Source organism: Populus euphratica, unplaced genomic scaffold (genome assembly GCF_000495115.2).
Source record: "Populus euphratica unplaced genomic scaffold, PopEup_1.0 scaffold735.1, whole genome shotgun sequence".
Taxonomy (NCBI): domain Eukaryota; kingdom Viridiplantae; phylum Streptophyta; class Magnoliopsida; order Malpighiales; family Salicaceae; genus Populus; species Populus euphratica.
The window spans coordinates 1-19,525 of NW_011500597.1; the positions used below are offsets into that span (position 1 = coordinate 1).

The 19,525-nt window shown below is 30.6% G+C and overlaps 2 protein-coding genes and 1 long non-coding RNA gene across 6 annotated transcripts; 2 read left to right on the top strand and 1 right to left on the bottom strand.

The window, feature by feature from the left end:
• The first annotated feature begins 3,531 nt into the window (after positions 1-3,531).
• Positions 3,532-6,213, top strand: LOC105115573 (uncharacterized). 3 transcript variants are annotated; one of them, XM_011012498.1, is made up of 4 exons: positions 3,532-3,638; positions 3,841-4,212; positions 4,761-5,404; positions 5,549-6,213. In XM_011012498.1, exons 1-4 carry the CDS (start codon positions 3,564-3,566, stop codon positions 5,787-5,789), a joined length of 1,332 nt encoding a protein of 443 aa, XP_011010800.1. In that variant the 5' UTR covers positions 3,532-3,563; the 3' UTR covers positions 5,790-6,213. The 3 variants fall into 3 exon arrangements, with proteins under 3 accessions (XP_011010800.1, XP_011010801.1, XP_011010802.1); XM_011012499.1 differs by having other exon boundaries at positions 4,761-5,399; positions 5,544-6,213; XM_011012500.1 differs by lacking the exon at positions 3,532-3,638 and having other exon boundaries at positions 3,817-4,212; positions 4,761-5,403; positions 5,548-6,213.
• LOC105115572 (uncharacterized) lies at positions 5,420-5,870 on the bottom strand. The gene is made up of 2 exons (XR_840364.1): positions 5,791-5,870; positions 5,420-5,520 (listed from the first exon to the last, which is right to left on the bottom strand). It is a non-coding gene; the product is annotated as an uncharacterized LOC105115572 (long non-coding RNA).
• A 6,518-nt stretch (positions 6,214-12,731) lies between the features above and the next one.
• On the top strand, positions 12,732-14,942 carry LOC105115574 (Ran BP2/NZF zinc finger-like superfamily protein). 2 transcript variants are annotated; one of them, XM_011012501.1, is made up of 5 exons: positions 12,732-13,002; positions 13,404-13,462; positions 13,826-14,162; positions 14,503-14,573; positions 14,676-14,942. In XM_011012501.1, exons 2-5 carry the CDS (start codon positions 13,459-13,461, stop codon positions 14,687-14,689), a joined length of 426 nt encoding a protein of 141 aa, XP_011010803.1. In that variant the 5' UTR covers positions 12,732-13,002; positions 13,404-13,458; the 3' UTR covers positions 14,690-14,942. The 2 variants fall into 2 exon arrangements, with proteins under 2 accessions (XP_011010803.1, XP_011010804.1); XM_011012502.1 differs by lacking the exon at positions 13,404-13,462 and having other exon boundaries at positions 12,738-13,002.
• Positions 14,943-19,525: the final 4,583 nt, after the last annotated feature.

Genomic DNA, 19,525 nt, shown 5'->3' on the forward strand with positions numbered 1-19,525 from the left:
AGCGTTGGGCCAATAGCTCCCAAGGCAGTTGACTTTAGGGTATTAGCTGTTAAAACACCCCTTCGGGCTTAATTGCTTAGGTTAGGGAGGCTACAAAACCAAACATATCTACATTTTTATTATCATCATTTTTTCTTTTTTCTTTTTTCTTTTTTCTTTTTTTTCATGTTTTTTTTCTTAATTATATACAATCTCTTTTCTTTTTTTCTTTTTTTTTTTTTTTTTTTATACAATCCCTTTCCCTTAGTTGTTACCTTTAACAAAAGAACATAAATAATGTAATAATCCAATATGCAACCCACAATCATATGTTAAAGTATGTGTGTGTAAATTAAGGTTTAAGAATACATGTTAAATAAGTATGTGAGCAGAATTAAGTGATAACAATGCGAGAGTTTGTAAATCTGAATATTTCAAGAAGTATTATAATAGACCTTGTTAAGAATGGTTACTAAGATGCGTCTCAAGAGTCACTTTAACAAAAGAACTCCTTTACTCTGCCATCCTAGTAACAACAATTATGCACATGCTTTATGAAATGAAAAACAATTTTTTTTTTATCAACTACTACCCTCTCCCCCCAACCAAAATATTATTATTATTATTATAGTTATTATTGTTATAGTGGAACCTCTAACCTTGACATTTGTTATTATCATTGTTTAATCCTTACATTAATATTTCATCTCCAAGTTCTTATCATCTTCTTCTTCTTCTTTTTCTTTATTATTATTATTACTACTACTACTAATATTATTATTATTATTATTATTATTATTATTATTATTCTTGTTGTTGTTGTTGTTGTTATTGTTGTTGTTGTTGTTATTGCTATTATTGTTATTTATAATTTGTACAATTAACATTCTTGTGGTTTGACCCCGGTCTTGCCGGGTTATTTATTACTTTGACACTCCTGCACTTGGGAGAAGACATCAATCTTTTCGTCGTGTCAGTCGGAATTTAGCATTTTTATCAAAAAGGTCTTTGATTATGAATTTCTTCAATTTAACCCTTAATTGACACTAAACTTTAATTTTCTTAAAATTTCATCCCTGATTTCAATTAATTGACTTTGTAAAAATTGAGTTTTGGTTATCTAAAATCCTAATTTCTCGATTAAGCCCAAAATGATGTTTTAAACTTAATTTTTCACCAATTAGGTCATTAATAACATTAACTTGACCCATTAAAAGTATAATTAAATCCATGCACCTAATTAAATATTTTAATGTGACCTAAATGAATTCTTAAACATAATTAAAATTTTAATTTAGCTCATATTAAATTAAATTGGCCTATTAAAAGTCTGATTAAGTTTCTAGACTTAATTTTTATGTAAATTCATCTAATAATTATTAATTTGATCTTGAATTTGTATTATCTCTTCAGTCTTAGGTATAATAGAGTATGATTAGGCTCATAATTCCATCCAAAATTATAGCTTAATTCTTTTACAAACCCTCTTTTGTCAGGTTGTTAGTCTTCTTGTTATAATTATTTTTATTTTTTTTATTTTGAAAAAAAAACAATAAATTTAAGGGAGAAACCAAAAATAAATTATGATAATATATAAGAAATAATTAATGATATCCTATTAATTACTCTTCCAGCCTACTTAAAAAAAGGTGATAGACATATGAAGAAAGAGATAAATTAAATTCAGAATAGAATATTTCTCTTATCCTTGTATTTCTTCTTTGTTAAAGTCAGTAAAAAAGACTAGGACTTGATATTTTCTTAGCATTATAGATATTTTCCAATCCAATTCCGCAGTATCCCCGGACAACCTACTCCTAATGGTTCTTGTGCTCAAATAATTTCTATGGTAGTCTAGAGTCATCCCTTTATAATTTTGTATTAATAATTGAGTGGGTGTTTGTTCCCAAAAATAATATGTATTTCCGAAAACATTTTGCATGGACAACTTTTTTTTTTTAATAATTGAGTTATTTCTCAATATTTAGGTGTTAAAATAACCTGCTTTTTTCAATTATGAAGACATATTTTTATTTATTAAAATCTATTTTGGAATACTTTTAATTAAATATATATTTTTTTAATTTTTTTTTAAATCATAATTAATTATATATTAAACCCAAAAACTATTAAAATATAAAATACAGACTTAATCTTTAACTTGGTAGTAATTTGAAAAGGGAGCCAAATAAAACACACACATAAATTGGCAAAGCTCAAACATATACACAAAATAACAAAGCTCAAACATATACATAAAATAGCAGAGTTAAAAATTTTTAAATAAGGGAGCAAATTACTAATAAATTTTTTATATTATATATTATATAGTCACATATTATATATAGAGAAATTAATTTGAAATGTATATACTAACTCATGTCAAGTAAAATTAATTTAAAAATATTTTTAAAATAAAAAAACTTACATTATAATTATTTTTTTGAGTTTTTATATTTTAAAACTATTTTATAATGACTTTATTATTAATTTCATTGAAGATATTTTTTCTCAATATATACAATTAAATTTTTATTCATTTATTTCCAAATCTTTCATGTAGAAACTAGAGAAATTATTGTCAACAATTCTTTGTTGACTTATTGTTTTTATACAAGTGTATTAAATATAAATATTAATATATATTTTTTAATTTTTTATTGTGTCTTTAATTTTTTAAGTTGTTTAGTGTTTCAATTTTAATCACTAGTAAGTTTATCATCATTATTTTTCATATGAAATTTATAACAAAATACATATTAATTTATCAAAACTCATTTCAATTTATATTCATATGCATATAATATTATCCACACATTTAATTTAACAAATTTATAAATTATCATAATCTCTAATATTTTTAATAACTAATTATTAAGAAATAAAATTAAAATTAGACAATAAAATAAATATAAAAAATAAAGAAAAATCACCTAAACACATGAAACATAAAGTATAAAAGGCTACTTATTTAACTAATTAATAATTTATGACGTGAAGAAAAATTTTGTAGAATGAAGAGAGGTAGGAACAACAATTCAAAAAAAAGACGTTTGGATTAATTAATAGTTAATAAATAAAATTAAACTTGTTAAGTTATTATATTAAAATTTTAATATAAAATATGTTTTTAAAAAATAATTAAGGAAGCACTTGCTCTCTTAATCTCCACTGTGGCTTTGCCAATGCGCACGCCTATATATATATATGTTTTTCCAAGTAAAATTTAACATATTTTTATTTAGAAAATGAACTTAAAAAATTAATAAAAATAGTATGCACCAGTTTGAGATAAGAGATATTTTTAATATCATTTTAAGAATATTTTATTCTTGATTAATATACAAATTAGTATCTTTTATTAGAGAATGAATATTTTAGATGGATATTTTTTTACCTCCTAAGTGGTGACAACGCTATCATGATTTAATTTTTTGTTTTTTCATTTGGGCCTTCCCCGACACAACCCAACCAATTCAGCAGGCTCGGAATCATGGGTCGGGCTCCGCTGTTACATAAACAGAAAGGAATAGCGTATTAAATGTCATCTTGTTCACACAGAAATATGACGGGGACGGGAGGCCATGGATGGCGGTGCCAGATTGAAGAGGGAAGACTGTAAGCGAACCAAACACGACTCCGGCTTCTTCAAATGGCAGGTTTGATCACTTTTCCCTTTACAATTTTGTTACCTTTTTAGTTTCTTGCTTGCCGTTGAAAATTGGCTGCGAAAAAACAAGTGTTCTAAACTGCTTTATATATAATATGCCTGCCAAATGGAATCTGGGATCTTCATTTTTTTTTTTTCCAGATCGGTTTCTCACGCTTTCAGTTTGTTGATTCTTTGTATACATGATTCAGCTTCTCATTGGCCCTTCTGACTGGGAAGACTATTTCTCGGGGAAGGAAGGAGCTTCTCGATATAGGATCCACAATCTCCCAGCTACTTGTGGCCCGGGACTATATGAGCTTGGTATTGCTGTTCCTCGCTCTGGGCTGTTGCGGCGTGATGTTGGCAAGCTTTTCGGAGATGACATAGTGGTGGTTTACCTCGGACAAGCTGATAATGTTAGAACCCGACTCCAGCAATACGGTCGTTCAGGTGCCCATTTGGGTAACACTTACTCAACTGGCCATGTGAATGATTCTAAAGATGATTCTCTTCAAAAAGGGCTAGGTTTATTTGAAGAGATATTCTCAAGAGGCCATTCCATTGTGTATAGATGGGCTCCTGTAAGTGTTGCCTTTTACTGTAAGAAAAGTTCTTATTAAATTTTCTCACTTAGATGTCAATGATAAGTACATTTATAGTGGCAGCTGAAATTATGCTCTGAATAATCATTTAGGTTTTAAACTTTTGTGAAATTATTGGGACAAACATGTTTTTCTAGGATCAAACATGGTGTTTGTTTAAAGAATTTCCAGTCTTCTATTCAATAATAGCATTATTGAATTAGATGTCTAAGATTTCCTTAGTTTCCATTCTTTTGTGTGCATAATAGTTATAAGAGCACAAAGGTGGCAGGGAGGTAGTACTCAATATCCTCCCTCGTTCAGAGTTCTAGGCTTCAAAGTTGACTTAGGGGACGGAATTATGCGTATCAACAGTTGTGCCAGATACTTGTATATCATACAAGATAAATCCATATTCACCACCTGCAATTCTGATCCCTGCATTATAAATTCTTGGGCATATAAGAGGGATACGTGCAAATCTTTTGGCATGTAAATTTGGAAATGTATTTCATCTTTCTACACTGTTTTTCGTGAATGTTGAACAGATGAAAGATAAGAGGGATGCTGAGGAAATGGAAGGTAAGCTGCTTGCCACTTTTGATTATGCATGGAATAAAGGTAGTAATGGTACACGCCGTCCCAGTGATGTCCTTCAGAAACTCAAATCAAGGACAACTAGACCTCCAGATATTTTTCAATGGCTTCCATTTTCCAGTCACAAACTAGGAGGTATTAAAATCAAAGCAAGCAAGCCTCTTTCACCAGAAAAGCATGCTGGTGTTGGTGATGAGTATAGCAAAAAATTATTCTTTGGAATTTTTAAGCTCAGCAGATCACAGCCTAAGCTAGTTACAGATAAATATGGCATTAATGAGGACATCGATTGTATATGTGGATTCATCATGGTTGATGGTATACCATGTAGAAGGCCACCAGTTCCAGGGGGAAAGAGATGCGAGGAACACAAAGGGAGGAGAGTTTATGGATCCAGTTACAAATCCATCGCACAAGGAAATTTACATTATCCACATGGAGCAAATCTAGATTCCCCATCTCACAATGACCGAGAACATGAAACCACATGTGGGGTAAATTTAGGTGATGGGACTTTTTGTAGGAAGCAAGCTGTGGCAGGGAGGAAAAGATGCGAAGACCACAAGGGGATGCGGGTTAACACCTCCGTCTCAGATCCAGTAGCAGAAGACAATATTTGTGGAGTGATGTTGGGAAATGGTTCTTTCTGCAGAAAGCAACCCATTCAGGGAAACAAAAGATGCTGGCAGCATAAAGGCCAGAGGGTTGAATGTAACTTGTCTGGAGTAGACAGTTCAGAGCCAGCAGCAGAAGACAAAATCCGAATGTCTGCCCCCAGTTCAGTATTCAATTCTTTTGCTGACAGCGTAAACAACAATGCCTCATCTAAACATAATGCATATAGTACCTGGCAATGTGGATCTTCAAATAATCCTGTCAAGGAACATTTTCCCAATACTTGTGGAGTAATGTTGGGAAATGGTTCATTCTGCAGAAGGCAACCCATTCAGGGAAACAAAAGATGCTGCCAGAGGGTTTAATGTAACTTTTCTGGGGTAGACAGTTCCTCGCTGAAGTTCAATGCACCAATTTGTGAGGTTACATTACGTGACGATTCTGTCTGTTTGAGAGCCCCTGTTCAGGGGAGGAAGAGATGTGACCAGCACAAGGGGATGAGAGTCTACACATCCTATCACTGCTGAGAGGTATGTGTCGAAATTAGTAGAGCCCCCTGAATAATGTAATTTGTAGCATGTTTTCCTTGATATGGTTGTGCGCTATGGCACAAAAGGAACCGTAATAGCCAATTTCAGCTAATATGAGTTTGGGGCGTAGTTGTTGTAGCATGTTGTCCTTCAGAGATTAGGACAATGGTTGTATATTTTCTATTGCTAGACACTGTGCCTTTGTACTGCTGTTGTAAAATGTGAAGACTTTGCTGCACTGCCATTACCACCACCGGTTCCCAATACTCTTTGGTTCCACCTTTATTTCAATCTGTTTACCACCAGGTTCACATTTTTTGTACTCAGAAAAGATTCATTCTACAGCAGCTTCAATGTCAAACGTGACAACCAAATGCCCTAAACCATGCATGTAGCCTTGTGATCTAGCGATCTGGTGTTCTCTCTGTGTTCTCGTCATTCCTTAAGCCTTCTTGCCTTTTCACCTCTACCATTGTGCCATTCAAACTGCAGTATCAGAATGCCACAAATCTCTTAAACCAAAATCTCAACCGATGTGCCCAACAACTACAAAAGAAAATGTCGTTTTTTACCGGAGATTTATCAGTCTCTAACATGAAAGCCAAAATCTCATATCATATCTATCATATTGTTGCTAGATAACTAGTACTTTTGACAACTCTAGAGCTTGCGGTGGAAATTTATGACTTTGTATTGAACTAGCCATTTAAGTTTAACATAACATGCTTATAATTTGCTTGATGTGTTATAGTCTTGATTAATCTTAAAAATAAATAATTAAATATTAAATGAATTTCAAAATTAGTTTTATCTTTATATTATATTTCACCAGTAAGAATTGATGTGATATACTTGCATCTTTACAATATTGTTGTGCATTTATGTAATATTCAAGCAATATTAAGCCTACAACTATCTTGGATCAAATCTTTGGTAATGCTATTAAAACCATTTAAGAGCAACTAAAGCTCATAGAAACATGTATGACCAACATGTTTGAAAGATTTAAGCCTCTAGAGATTTTAAAACGATGCCATTTTAATGTCAATGAAAATTACAACAATAATCATTATATACATGTTCATCATAAATATTACTAATAGGACCAATTTGTACAGTTTATGAGATGTGAGTTCACTTTTCAGCTTTAGTTTTTTTTTTTTTTTCAATTCATACAATACTCAATGTGTTTTCATGTGTATTAACCTCATTCTATCATAAAAACATTCATATAATTATTCATTCATTAAAACATAATGTACATAACATTCTCATATGTAAAATACACTAATTTTTTTTTTAATAATTCAAAATGATAGCTAATCAAGGTTCCTTGCTTCTTAAACACATTAAATTTAGGAGACAAGAACAAGAAAGAAAAGTTTTCTACTCACTTCTTTTCCTTCTCCAATTCTTCTTCAAAATCGACCTCCCTTAACAAAACAAACCTTGAAAATCTTCAATTTCCTTACTTAATTCTTTTCTAACCCCTCTTTGATCCTTTTATTGATCTCTCTTTTATTCTTTAGCAAGAATTTCCATAAATTTACTTCAATATTTCTCTCTCTTTTTCTCTTACAAATGGTCGACTAACTTTTTTTTTATTTATATTGTCTTTATTCTCTTAATTATAATTCTACTCTTGCTTTTTAGTTCAACTATATTTTTTGTTTTGTTTTATTGAGTATTCCTTTTTAGTTTACAGGTTAGACTTCTAGCATTTTTCTAATATCATAATATTTTAATCGGAATTAAACAAGTTAATTTAAAGTTTTCAACATAAAAAAAAAGACCTTGATTTCTCTCATTTCTCTCATGTAATTAGCAAGAACTATTTGAGGAGGAGAAATCATTGCTCCCCTCCTCACATTCTAATGATCCCGTTATAAAATATTAAAAAAATTACCTGAAAATATAATGAAATAATATATATATATATATTAAATTATTTAAAATGAATTTTTATAGTATATATATATATATATAATTATTTAAAATGAATTTTTATGGATTAAAACTTCAAGACAAGAGAAGTTGTAAAAAAATAATTGAGAGAGGATAATAGCTTTCTTGGAAGCCAAGAGCTTCCTCCTAGTGACGTAAGAAAGGAAAGAAATTTTCATGATTTCTTTTGTTTTTTTTTTAAATTAAAACACTTAAGAGAGAAAAATTCAAATATTTAAAGAAGTTTTAAAAGGTTAATAAAAAAAGACTTCAAATTTTGGGAAGGGTTATAAGCTTAAACTTAAAGGTGCTAGAAGTTAGATAGATAGAGAGATAAAAAAGTGAAAAAAAGATTTTTTATCAATTGCTTTGTAATTTTTTATTATTAGAAGGTGTCGATTGCTTTAATCATGATTATTTTTAGCTTTGGTATGTTTTGAAGCTTAGAAAGAATTGCGTATTTTATAGAAAGTTGAATTTTCGATAATGAATGAATTGTGGAAAAATAAGGAAAAATTATGCTCCCTTTTGAATGAATATTTTAGCCAAATTATTATGAATATTCTAGAAATTTTTATCTAAATTGATATGAAATTGATGTATAATCATGTTATATGATGAAATAAATATTTCAATAAAGAATTAATAAAAAATATGAAACTAAATTGACATTTGATGTGCTGCACAAACCCATCAAATATTTAGGATTATTAAATAATTGGATAAATTAATTGATTAGAGAAGTAATGAAATTGACTTTTGTCAAATTCAATCAATCAAACTGATTAATCATTTGGGACACTAATGAAATTAAGTAGAATCTAGTTAACTGATTAGTTGTGCTAATATAAATAAGTTGATTGTTCTAATGGACAATCAATTATTTCTATTTTAAAAATGTATGTATGTGTGTATGTGTTTAAATTTCATTGTTTCATGTTATTTATGATCTTGAGGGTGTTAATTTGTGTTTTAAATATGAGGTTGTTACAATTAATGAAGTTTCATAATTTATTTTAATTTTATTTTTTATAGGGTTATCCTATCATTATGACTAGAGTCACAAATTTAATGGGTTAACTCATTTAACTTGAGATTTTTTTTAATTTTTTATTTCATCCTTTAACGATTGATCGAGAATTATATTTCATAATTTTTTATTTTTTTATATGGTTATTTTAGTTTCATGATCCAAGTTGTGGACATGGCGGGTTAATCTAATTAACTTGGGTTATTATTTTAATTGTTTTTTTTTCTTTCAATTTTATCCTTCAACATTGGGTGTATTAGAAATTAGGCTTCGTAATTTATTTCAATTTACTTCTTATAAAGTTATTATAGTCTAATGACATGGATCACATGACCCAAGTCGTGGACATGGCGGGTTAATCCAATTGACTTGGGTTATTATTTTGGTTCCTTGTTTTATTTTGTTTTTCAATTTTATACTTCAACATTGGATGGATTTAAAATTAGGCTTTATAATTTATTTCAATTTACTTTCTATGAGAGTATTTTAGTTTAACGATATGGATCATAAGTTTGGCTTGTTAATTTAAGTTGATTTCGGTAGTTTTTTTTTTTGTCTTTTTTAAACGTTTTAAAATTTGATCATTCAATTTTTGATTGATTGTGAATTAAGATTTATAATTTGATTTGATTTATTTTTTATAGAATTGTCTCAATCTCATGATTAAAGTTGTGAATTTAACAAATTTAACTTCTTAATATTTTAAAAAATAGAAACCGTCTTGAATTTTTTTAAATTAAATGATTTTTTTATTTGTTATTTATATTTTTTTGGATTTGTAAAGTTGATCAAGCCATATCAAATCAACGCTATATAAATAAAAAAATTTTTTTTACTAGAAAATACATTGAAAAAAAAAATGATATAATTCTAGCATATCATGGTCAATGATCTAGTCTATAACTGTGAAAGTGGATTCTCAAAGTATTATTGAAGCGGCAGGACCCATTTCCATTTCTAAAAGCATTCAAGGGAATAAAGTGTAGGGGCGTTGTATAAGGTTTTATTTTTATTTTTATTTTATTTTATTTTATTTCATGAGTGGAATATTCACAATGTCTGGTAGAAAATGGTGATTAGGATTCCTACTTATCGAACCCTAGGTCAACAAGCAAGCATCAAATGTCTGCTTGCCGTTGCAGCATACGTTTGCCATATCAAATTAAGAAACCTGAACTTGGGGGGGCATCCTAGTCGTTCTTCATGCATCTATATTACTAGTCTAGAAGTCGTATCATAATAATAATATTAATAATAAAAATAAAGTGTTCAAAGCATAAAAAGTAGATGCGTGTATTTATTATTTTGGCAATAAAATCTTCATCTCAATATCCATATTAAACATGTTCCAATTTGCTACAGTATTTTTTTATATTTATATTTATTTTTTTAATTTTTTGTTTTGCTGGAGCAATTTTTCTCCTTTTCCTTTTATTTTTTTATTGCAAATTTGTTTTTAATTAAATTGCTAGGAAATAAAATGCATGATTGATTTTTTTTATAGAGATAAATATTAGCTCAAATAAATATATATTTTTATATTAATACTTAATTTTATGAGCATATATTTTTATCATATGATTAAATAAAAATAATTTATAATGAAGTATTATTAACCTTAATAGAGTTCATGAATCGGGTCATGGGGGTTTTAATATGAATAAAATATTATTTTTATCTATATATATATTTTTTTAAAGTTAAGTCATGTATTTACTGACCATCGAGATAGTATTTAAACCCATGAAATCAATTGATTTAAGTCGAGTTATTTCTCACGCGATTTAATTGAAAAATTAAGTTAAACAAATAGCTGAGCTGAGAGGTTATAAAATTGATGCACTAAGGATGTGTTTGTTTTCTGAAAAGTGGTTTCCGAGAAATCACTTTTCAAACTTTCTTGTGTTTGTTTGTCATTACTAAAGTTGGTTAATAAAAAATACCTTCTAATTAAAGAAAAATTTGACTTGATTTTCAGAAAAGTGTTTTTTTTTTTAATTTATTTTGAGCGGAAAACACTTTTCAAAATGTGTGAAAAATTTAGAAATGCTATATTATTTGCTAATTATATTAAATTTGGTCCTTAAACTTTTGATTACTATATTTATTTTGTTTTGAATATTTGTATTTCAATTTCACCCCTTAGAATTTAATTTTTATATTAACTTTGATCCTTATTTTTATAACTGTTATTTGCTTTTCCTTTATTATTTTTTAATTGAATTTTTCTATCTATCAAATTTGATCCTCATTCTTTTTATTGTTACTTATTTCATTTTAAATAATTTTTTAATGGTAATTATTATTATTATTTTAATTTCTTCATCTTTTAAATTTTTTATTTTTTAGATTTGATCTCTATTATTTTGATTAATATTTATTTTATTTGAGATAATTTATAAAATTATATATTTTTTTAATTTCATTCTCATTTAACCTTTTAGTTTGTAAGATTTATTTTTTTATTATTTTAATAAATTTGAAAAAAATAAAATATTGATAAGTTATTTTCCAACTCATTTTCTATAACATAACAAAAAACTAGAAAATATTTTCTAACTTATTTTCCATTACACTACCAAATATCAAAAAATAATTTATTTTTATAAAATTTATTTTTTTAAAATTCACTTTTTAAAAAGAAACAAGACCTTAATTAAGTTTAATTAAAAATTACTGTATTTTTAATATTGTTTTTAAAAATTAATTCAACCTGCAGTTTAATACACTATCCGACCCATCCAACTCAGCTGCCCACTCTCTCCAGCGTCGGTCCGCCGCAATCCAAATGCTACCTGAAAAAATAAAATGGTTTGGAACATTCCCATGATAATCAAATGGGATTTTGCTAGCCAGCCATGTCGGAATTTAATTATCATAGAATAGAAGTGGTGGGATGCTTCAAAACAAAGCGCGATTGACTTGGTAATTATATATATATATATATATATTTCTTTTTTAGTTTAGATTTTTTGATAAATGTATAAGAAAATTTATTAATTATTTTAAGAAATATACCAAGTAAATATTAAGAGTGATCTCTTGAAAGATTTATCAATGTCGTTCTTTTTTTTTAAAAAAAAAAAGCAAATGAGCACATCATGTGTATAGATATACACGTGTCAAGCTTGCAAGCTCTCAGTCATGGATGCCAGTACCACCGATGCTCAGTGGTAGTCGTAGTGTTGAATCTAGACATGTATATACGCCAAGTTAATGGACGAGCGGATAGACAAAGGTTGGCATTATATATAAATCTCTTCCCTGTTGCTTTTGCATTATTGCAGAGAAGGAATCAAAATACAAGGAAGGCATTAGATGTGCATTGTGAGGAACCGATTCCAGATGCAAAATCCCACATTTATGTTCATCCTTTTTACTCAACCAAGTGTGCCTGGACTACATAAAACCTGCTCGAGTAAAGGTTTCTTTGCAACTTGGATCATTTATGACCAGTTCTAGCTAGCTAGTGTGTGATCCGCGATGCATGCATCCACATTCTATAATGATATATATATATGCCACATAACTAATTATAATAATATTCTTGGTTTTAATCTCTTTTTTTATACTTAGTAATGGAGGGAGAATATTAATAGGATTTAGCCAAAATGGCTTGTAAAAGAATCAAGTGGGGCTGGTAAAAAAAGTTCAAGCTTGAGGAATTAGTACCATGGGAGCAATGAAGCTTAAGATTTATTAATTAGCCATGTGAAAAAATAACATCTTCCCCTCATATAGAATGCCATGCATATATAGTAGAGAAGAGGATATGTGGAGAAGGAATAATAGCTGAAGAATAATTGAATAGGCATAGCTTGGTAAGAGCAGGCTTATCTCTAAACCTCTCATTCCCTTTTGGAATACCATCTGAAGAAAAGGAAAATAATGATAAGGGGAGAAAATACCATCAATGGCCCCACTCGTGCTGTCAGGGAAGAACAAGTATATAATGCCTCCCAACCCATGCACCAAAATCACCAGCTATATTGATAATCTCGCACAACTACTGTGTTAACCTCGCTGCTCTTCAGCTAATTGCTCTTCAAGGCTCAAGCCTTCCGTTCACATAAGGTTAGCTTCTTCTTCTTTTTCCTACTTCCCATTTTTATAAACGTTAAGAGGGGTAATATATAAGCAACCGCTTGTACCACGTGTTATATATATATGGGGTTCTGTGCAGCTGCAATCCAGGTTGATGAGCCCTATGATCTGGCATTCTTGCTGTATATGGTGCATGTCATAGGATAAAATGTTATAGAAAAGAAGCTAGATTCCCGTAATTAATCAAAACGCGTGTTCATATAGGTGATCTGTTCCTAGCTCGCTTAGCGGAAGGAGCATAGTAGCATATTATGACCTGAGAACTGCAATTCTATATAGCATGTTTACCATCAGATTTCAATGCCCTTGATTAGTAGCAGCTAGAACCAAGTATAAATCGAGGAAACTGATGATCAAGGTCTAATTGTCAGCATGCATGCTCATTCAGTCTTAGGCTTCGAGGACCGATGAACACTGAACAAAGGGATGGGTAAGCGTGTAATGTTTCATATATTGTTGGAACAACAATTCTATTACATTTTAGGTCCATGAGGTCTTTACTCATCAAACGCATGAAATGAAGTAGAGGAGGTCGTTCAATTGTAATAATAATTCATAAATTAATGGTATTGTGTGAATTATCCCCTCATCGTCGTAAAAAGAAGTGACATCGTAAAGTAGTTTTACTAATAATTAAGTTGCATTGTAAATGGTTGTTAATTTGTTTCGCGAATGGATTTTTCATCATTAATGGTTGTTTGTGTCGTACATAATTGTTTGTACTATAATGTTTTATAATTTTTATTTCGCGCTGTAATGCATGTCTGATTGTAACTTGTGTTTTGTACTGTAGGAGATAAAATGAGCTGGACAGCTGGAGGAGATTGGATGTGCAGCGCATGCCAGCACCAGAATTTCAAGAAAAGGGAAATGTGCCAACGTTGCGGGTACCCTAAGTACGGCGGCCCTGATCCGGCAACCTACATATGCAATGCAACAAAGGTTTTGGCTGGGGACTGGTATTGTTCCGCCATGAACTGTCAAGCTCACAACTATGCTAGCCGGTCAAGCTGCTATAATTGTGGTGCATTAAGAAATGATCATGCTGCAGGTGGGTATGGAAGCAACGCTTATGGATCTGATGGAAGTGATCCTCCTGGATGGAAAACTGGTGATTGGATTTGCACCAGGTGAGTTCACATTGTGAATCTGATTCTGGTTTAGAACACAGATAACATTACATTCCGCTGGTAACATATGTTCTTGAAAACATTATTGTGATTCTCCTGCATTTCGCACAGACGATTGTTTTCGAAACAAGGGTTGTTTTGTTTTTCACTGAAAACAGAAATGATTGTTTGAAGCGGCACAGTCACTATTGCATGGTTTTACTTTTCTAGAAGGAATTAATTATAACTGGGAGAAGTAATAGCACGCAATTAGCACTCAATGTTTGTTGGCAACAAATTATTGCTATAATTTCATGGTACCCTACTGCTTTTCTTTGATTAATAATAATCTATTGGACAGATTGGGATGTGGAGTCCATAATTATGCTAGCAGGATGGAATGCTTTAAATGCAGAACACCGAGGGAATACAGTACGCAAATTTAACTCGCTGCTTCATTTGATTTCTTTGCATATGAAAATGGTTGGCTTGAAGTTTCGGTCATGTTGAGAATTTTGTTGTTCATCTTTCTAGGTGGTGGATATTGACAGAAAGTTGTAATTACAAAGACAACGTGGATCTTGACTTCCTATGACCCTGGCTTCTCCTCAAACACTTTCTCTTGGTTCCAGTTTTGAGTTAACAATAAGCTTTAGGCTGACATTGATCCAAGGACCTTTCCCAGAAGCACAGGCATGTATTGGAGCTGAGAAATAGTCTCTGGCTTCCTTAATTGTGTTCTTGAAATCTATGAAGCTTAAGAATTTTTCCCTCCCTTTAATCGGGCATCTGCAACCAAAATCTGTATCACTTGGGGGTGTGTGTGTGTGAGTGTGGGTGTTCGTGTGATTGTTGCAACACCTGCTTTTGTGAGGTGGTCCTAGGAATGCGTAGGAGTAGTAGTGGTTGCTAAAATTAAGTGAGAATCCTTGTCTTAATCAAGGACCGCCACTACACAGGTTTGGATTCTACCAAAGTAGAAAATAACCCAAATTGATTATCCAAGAAAAAGAAAATAACCCAAATCAGACAACCATATTGAAGGAAAACAAAACTCAGACATGCATAAGATTCTAGGAATCCCTATGACATAATTTACTATGGAAGACAGGCTTTATCTCAAAGCAATAATTTACGGTCCCTTTAAGCATCAAATCTCCAAGAACTACATAATTATATATGCAGATAAGAACCTGATGCTCATTCTTTAAGAGCATAAAAGCAACACCTAGTTCAAAGTGAGTCCAGTCCAACTTTAATTCATTTCCTCCCTTTTTCCTTTCTTTTTCATGGCTCATCACAGTTTACGAAAGTGCAGCCACAAGCTCACTTGCATGCATCCTTACCAGCTAAGTCACTCAGACTTGCGCTATATATAACTCTGCTAAAATGGGAAAGGTCTCAACTAAGCTTAAAACTTCATCAACTCATTCTAGGTTCCCCTTGTTGACTTAAGGAGCAAGTTGACTCTATCTCGTTCTGTTGCTGACGTTAAGAAAATGCCCCGTTTCATGTGAACAAGTTCTCTTACTAAATGATTTGGGTCCATACTAGCTCCTGGACCAGTTGCAAATATTGAGTTATGCTCCTCTTACGTTTCTGTAGTTTTTCCTATCTAAATCGAGCAAAGATGTCTGATCAAGGAGCATCTGATGTAAATGATACACGAGCTCAAAGATAATGAACGTAAAAGAGAGATTCAGCAGGCCGTTCTTCACTGATTCTGTAAACTTTGTCCTTCGCTACGCGGGAAAAAATGCCTGCTCTAGGAGTCCGCTTATTTTGCTTTATGATGCTCAGACTCGGAATCCAAGCATATTCATATCTGATTAGGCTGTTTTTCTTCTTCTTTTTTTCATGTAATTAAAGTGTCCAAGTGTGTAATGTCACAAGTACTCTTAAGGAAAAATAAAGGATTGAAGCAACATACTTTTGCTTTTAAAACATGAAAATATAGATATTTTTATTGAAAAAAAAAATCTTCATATACTTGCATGTTGATCAATTAATAATATGAAAAGCTTCCTGGTGAAGAAAATGATGATGATAAAACTTGTAAGACGATGTAGGGTTTAATTGAGGGTAAGGTCATTGGCCTACAAATTCTTGGAACCCTTGATAGAAGATATTCTTGAAGATACTCCACTCTGCTCTAAACTTTCAGGGTGTCAATACTATGATATGCAAAACTCAAGCAAATTAAATAATAATACAAAATAAAAAGGATTTGAAATATAAAATGGTTCAGCAAAGCCTACTTTACAAAACTTCACTATCAAATATTGAGGTTTACAATCACAAATCAACCACACATGGACACCTCACTCTCCAAAACCTATGGCCATATTATATCCAAAATCACTCATTAGAAAATACCAAACTAATTCTTTTATTGACAAAATCACAAGAAAAGGTGGCCAACTCTATATTATTGTCGTCCCTATCTCTTTTTTCTGCAAGATAAACACACACAAAAATATCAGTTTCAGACTACACAAATCCATATCCAACTAGAAAATATATGTCAAGCCAAAGTTCACATCTTATTCAAATTATATAAGGGTTTTCTTAGGAATAGAGCAATTTCTTTACTTAATTAAATTCACCGATCAATTCAAGCCACCTTATTATTCATTTTAAGCCGTAAGTTCCAACAAATCGTCTTAAATTGGGACAAATTATCTTCTACTTAAGGCTTATTTTTTAGAAGTATGCAACTCTACTCTTCTTCACCCATATTTTCTTGTTCCTTGCAAATTTCTTTGTACAAAAAATCTTCATTACCACTATCCGTCATGGTAATATTCACTCCGCGGATGCAACTGATGCTGTTTTAATACTTAAATGTACACTTCATTGCATGCAGCTAGTTCCATATTGAGCTACACTTCTGATCAGATTATTACCACTAGAAAAATAAAAAATATTGACAGAATATTTTACTTGCCGATGGAATCGACAATAAAAACCTGTCATTAAAAAGTGTCTCATCGAGAATTTTTGTTCTGTCAACATTTCCCTCATAAATTGAAAATGCTAATGGAATAGTTGTCAAAATAGTCCCACCAAAAAATTAGATTTTGTCGCCTATTTTTCATTGACAACTTATTTTCTGTATAACATTTTCCGCATGTTCCATCAAAAATCCCCAAACATTATATATGGTATTATCAAAAGTTTCAGAATGCGTGTGAAGATTCCAGTTAAATTGCCAATAGATATTCCAAAAAATTTCCTTTTTTCGATGAAATCGTTGGTATTTTCATAATTTTTTTGGTTTGTTGTTATAATTTTCAAGCCTACAATTATTGTATAAATACACAACAATAACCAATCAATAAATCATAACTATAATTCATAATAAACCATAACAATAACACATATCTAAAATAAAATGTACAAATACAAAGCTCATATTTGATATGGAAAGAGACTAGATTAGATTCCTTATATATATAAATACCTTATATAGGAATAGTTATCATTTGTAGTATATTCCACTCTAATATTGTGTATAACCCTAAAGGTATAAATACAAGGATGGTTGTAGTTCCTGAAAATAGCGGATAACGATACTCCGTGACTTAAATCGTTCTTTTAGTTTTCTATAATAACTGATATTCGTGTATATATTTATGCAATCCTTTGCTCTTTCTCACTTCTTTGAATCTTTTCTCCAGTTCTCATTTGAAAATGAACATTACTTTTGAAAAATTAAAAAAATATTTTCCTGTTCTGCCTCAGAATGTGATTACAAAATTTATCATGCTAGATGTGCAAGATTGAGGTTGTCAATGAATCATGAAATTCTTGAAGATATTCATTGGCTAATTGAAGCAAAGGTCCGATTATTAGGTGAGTGCTCTAACTTTTTCATTTCACATATGCCTGAAATAGGTAAAAGCATTTTCACAAAGAAACGTCGTGTAAAACGACTGAAAGCCTATCACAGATGTGCCAAACGGACTTGTAATTCAACATATTGTCCTTTAGAAATGATATCTGTAAACTGTGAAGATAAAATATAATTCATTAAGGATAGTCTGAGTAAGGGATTTTTACATAATCTTCTATTGACTCTTGAGACGCATTATAGTGGAGATGTGCATCGTGCAATTCATGATTTATGACCATAATTTCATAAAGAACATAGTCGACTTAGTCTTGAGAATGTGACTATAAAATACCATGTTTACTAGTTTTTAAGAAAACTGGATAAAAAGCCTATCCCCGACCCATAAAGGGTGTTTAAGCCATTTTTGGATGTAAAATGAAGAGAAGGTGTGAACCACAATCACAACTATCTATCCATACACATGTTTTTTTAAATAAAAATAAATAAATAAATAGAGAGAAAGTGAGACTCTAGTTGGCCTATATATAGGTGGTATGATTGCATTTTCAATTTCTCATCTATGGAATCTTCTATTCTTTCCCTTCATTTTTACTCATCCCATACATTCAATAAATATAGAAGTGTGAAGAAATGACAGGTCCCTCAAGTCATTACATAAGAAATATTTGTGTTTTTGGTGGATCCAATTTATGAAGGAAATAGAGTTGTTAGAATCATCAAATCATCTTGGTTAGGTGATCTAGGCATATTGGAAGAGATTTTTTATATTTTCTCTTGGGCTTAACTGCACATTCACCATAAACTCATAGGTCTATTAAATGTTAATAGTTTTTATGATAAGTTGCTGTCTTTTCTTGATCATGCTGTGGATTAAGAATTTCTAACATCTTTGGCAAGAAAAATCATTATCTATGCTGCTACTATTAAACAATTGATTGACCAACTACAATCCTTCACCTCTATAATTGATCCCTCCATGAGTCGTATAAATTAGTCAACTAAAAAAAGCCATAAAAATCTTAGATTGGATTTGAGCCTTTGTTTATGAATCCTTGTGTCTTTTGGTTTTATCAATAGCAAATTATTTTGTTTTGTTATTTCTTATATTTTTTTAAGTATGTTTCAGGTTTGTCAGTGTTCGGTGTTTCAGGTGATGTCTTCTATACTCTATCTTTCTACCTTAAAACATTGAGGATAATGTCTTATTTTGGTTGGGGGGAAAGGGTAGTAATTGATATAAAAAAATAACTAACTATGTTTTCTATTTCATAAACCATTTGACAAAACTGTTATTAGGATGACAGAGTAAGGACGAATTTTATTGACTCTTGACACGCATCTTGGTAAACAATTTTCAATGGGTATTGCAATATTCATAGCAAGGTCTATCATATACTGATTAGTACTTAAAAGTGTATTTTTTTTATTAATGTTTTATGTTATTATTTCGCACTTGAAGTATCAATAACTTCTTAACTAAAGCATGTTTTATAATAATATATCTAATAATATAAGATACCTTTAATTT

Coding starts and splice junctions, on each gene's coding strand:
- LOC105115573 (XM_011012498.1), top strand. CDS start 3,564: ATGGATGGCGGTGCCAGATTGAAGAGGGAAGACTGTAAGCGAACCAAA. Junction 3,639..3,840: donor CCGGCTTCTTCAAATGGCAG/GTTTGATCACTT, acceptor TACATGATTCAG/CTTCTCATTGGCCCTTCTGA. Junction 5,405..5,548: donor GTTAACACCTCCGTCTCAGA/TCCAGTAGCAGA, acceptor AGACAGTTCAGA/GCCAGCAGCAGAAGACAAAA.
- LOC105115574 (XM_011012501.1), top strand. Junction 14,163..14,502: donor GGTGATTGGATTTGCACCAG/GTGAGTTCACAT, acceptor TCTATTGGACAG/ATTGGGATGTGGAGTCCATA.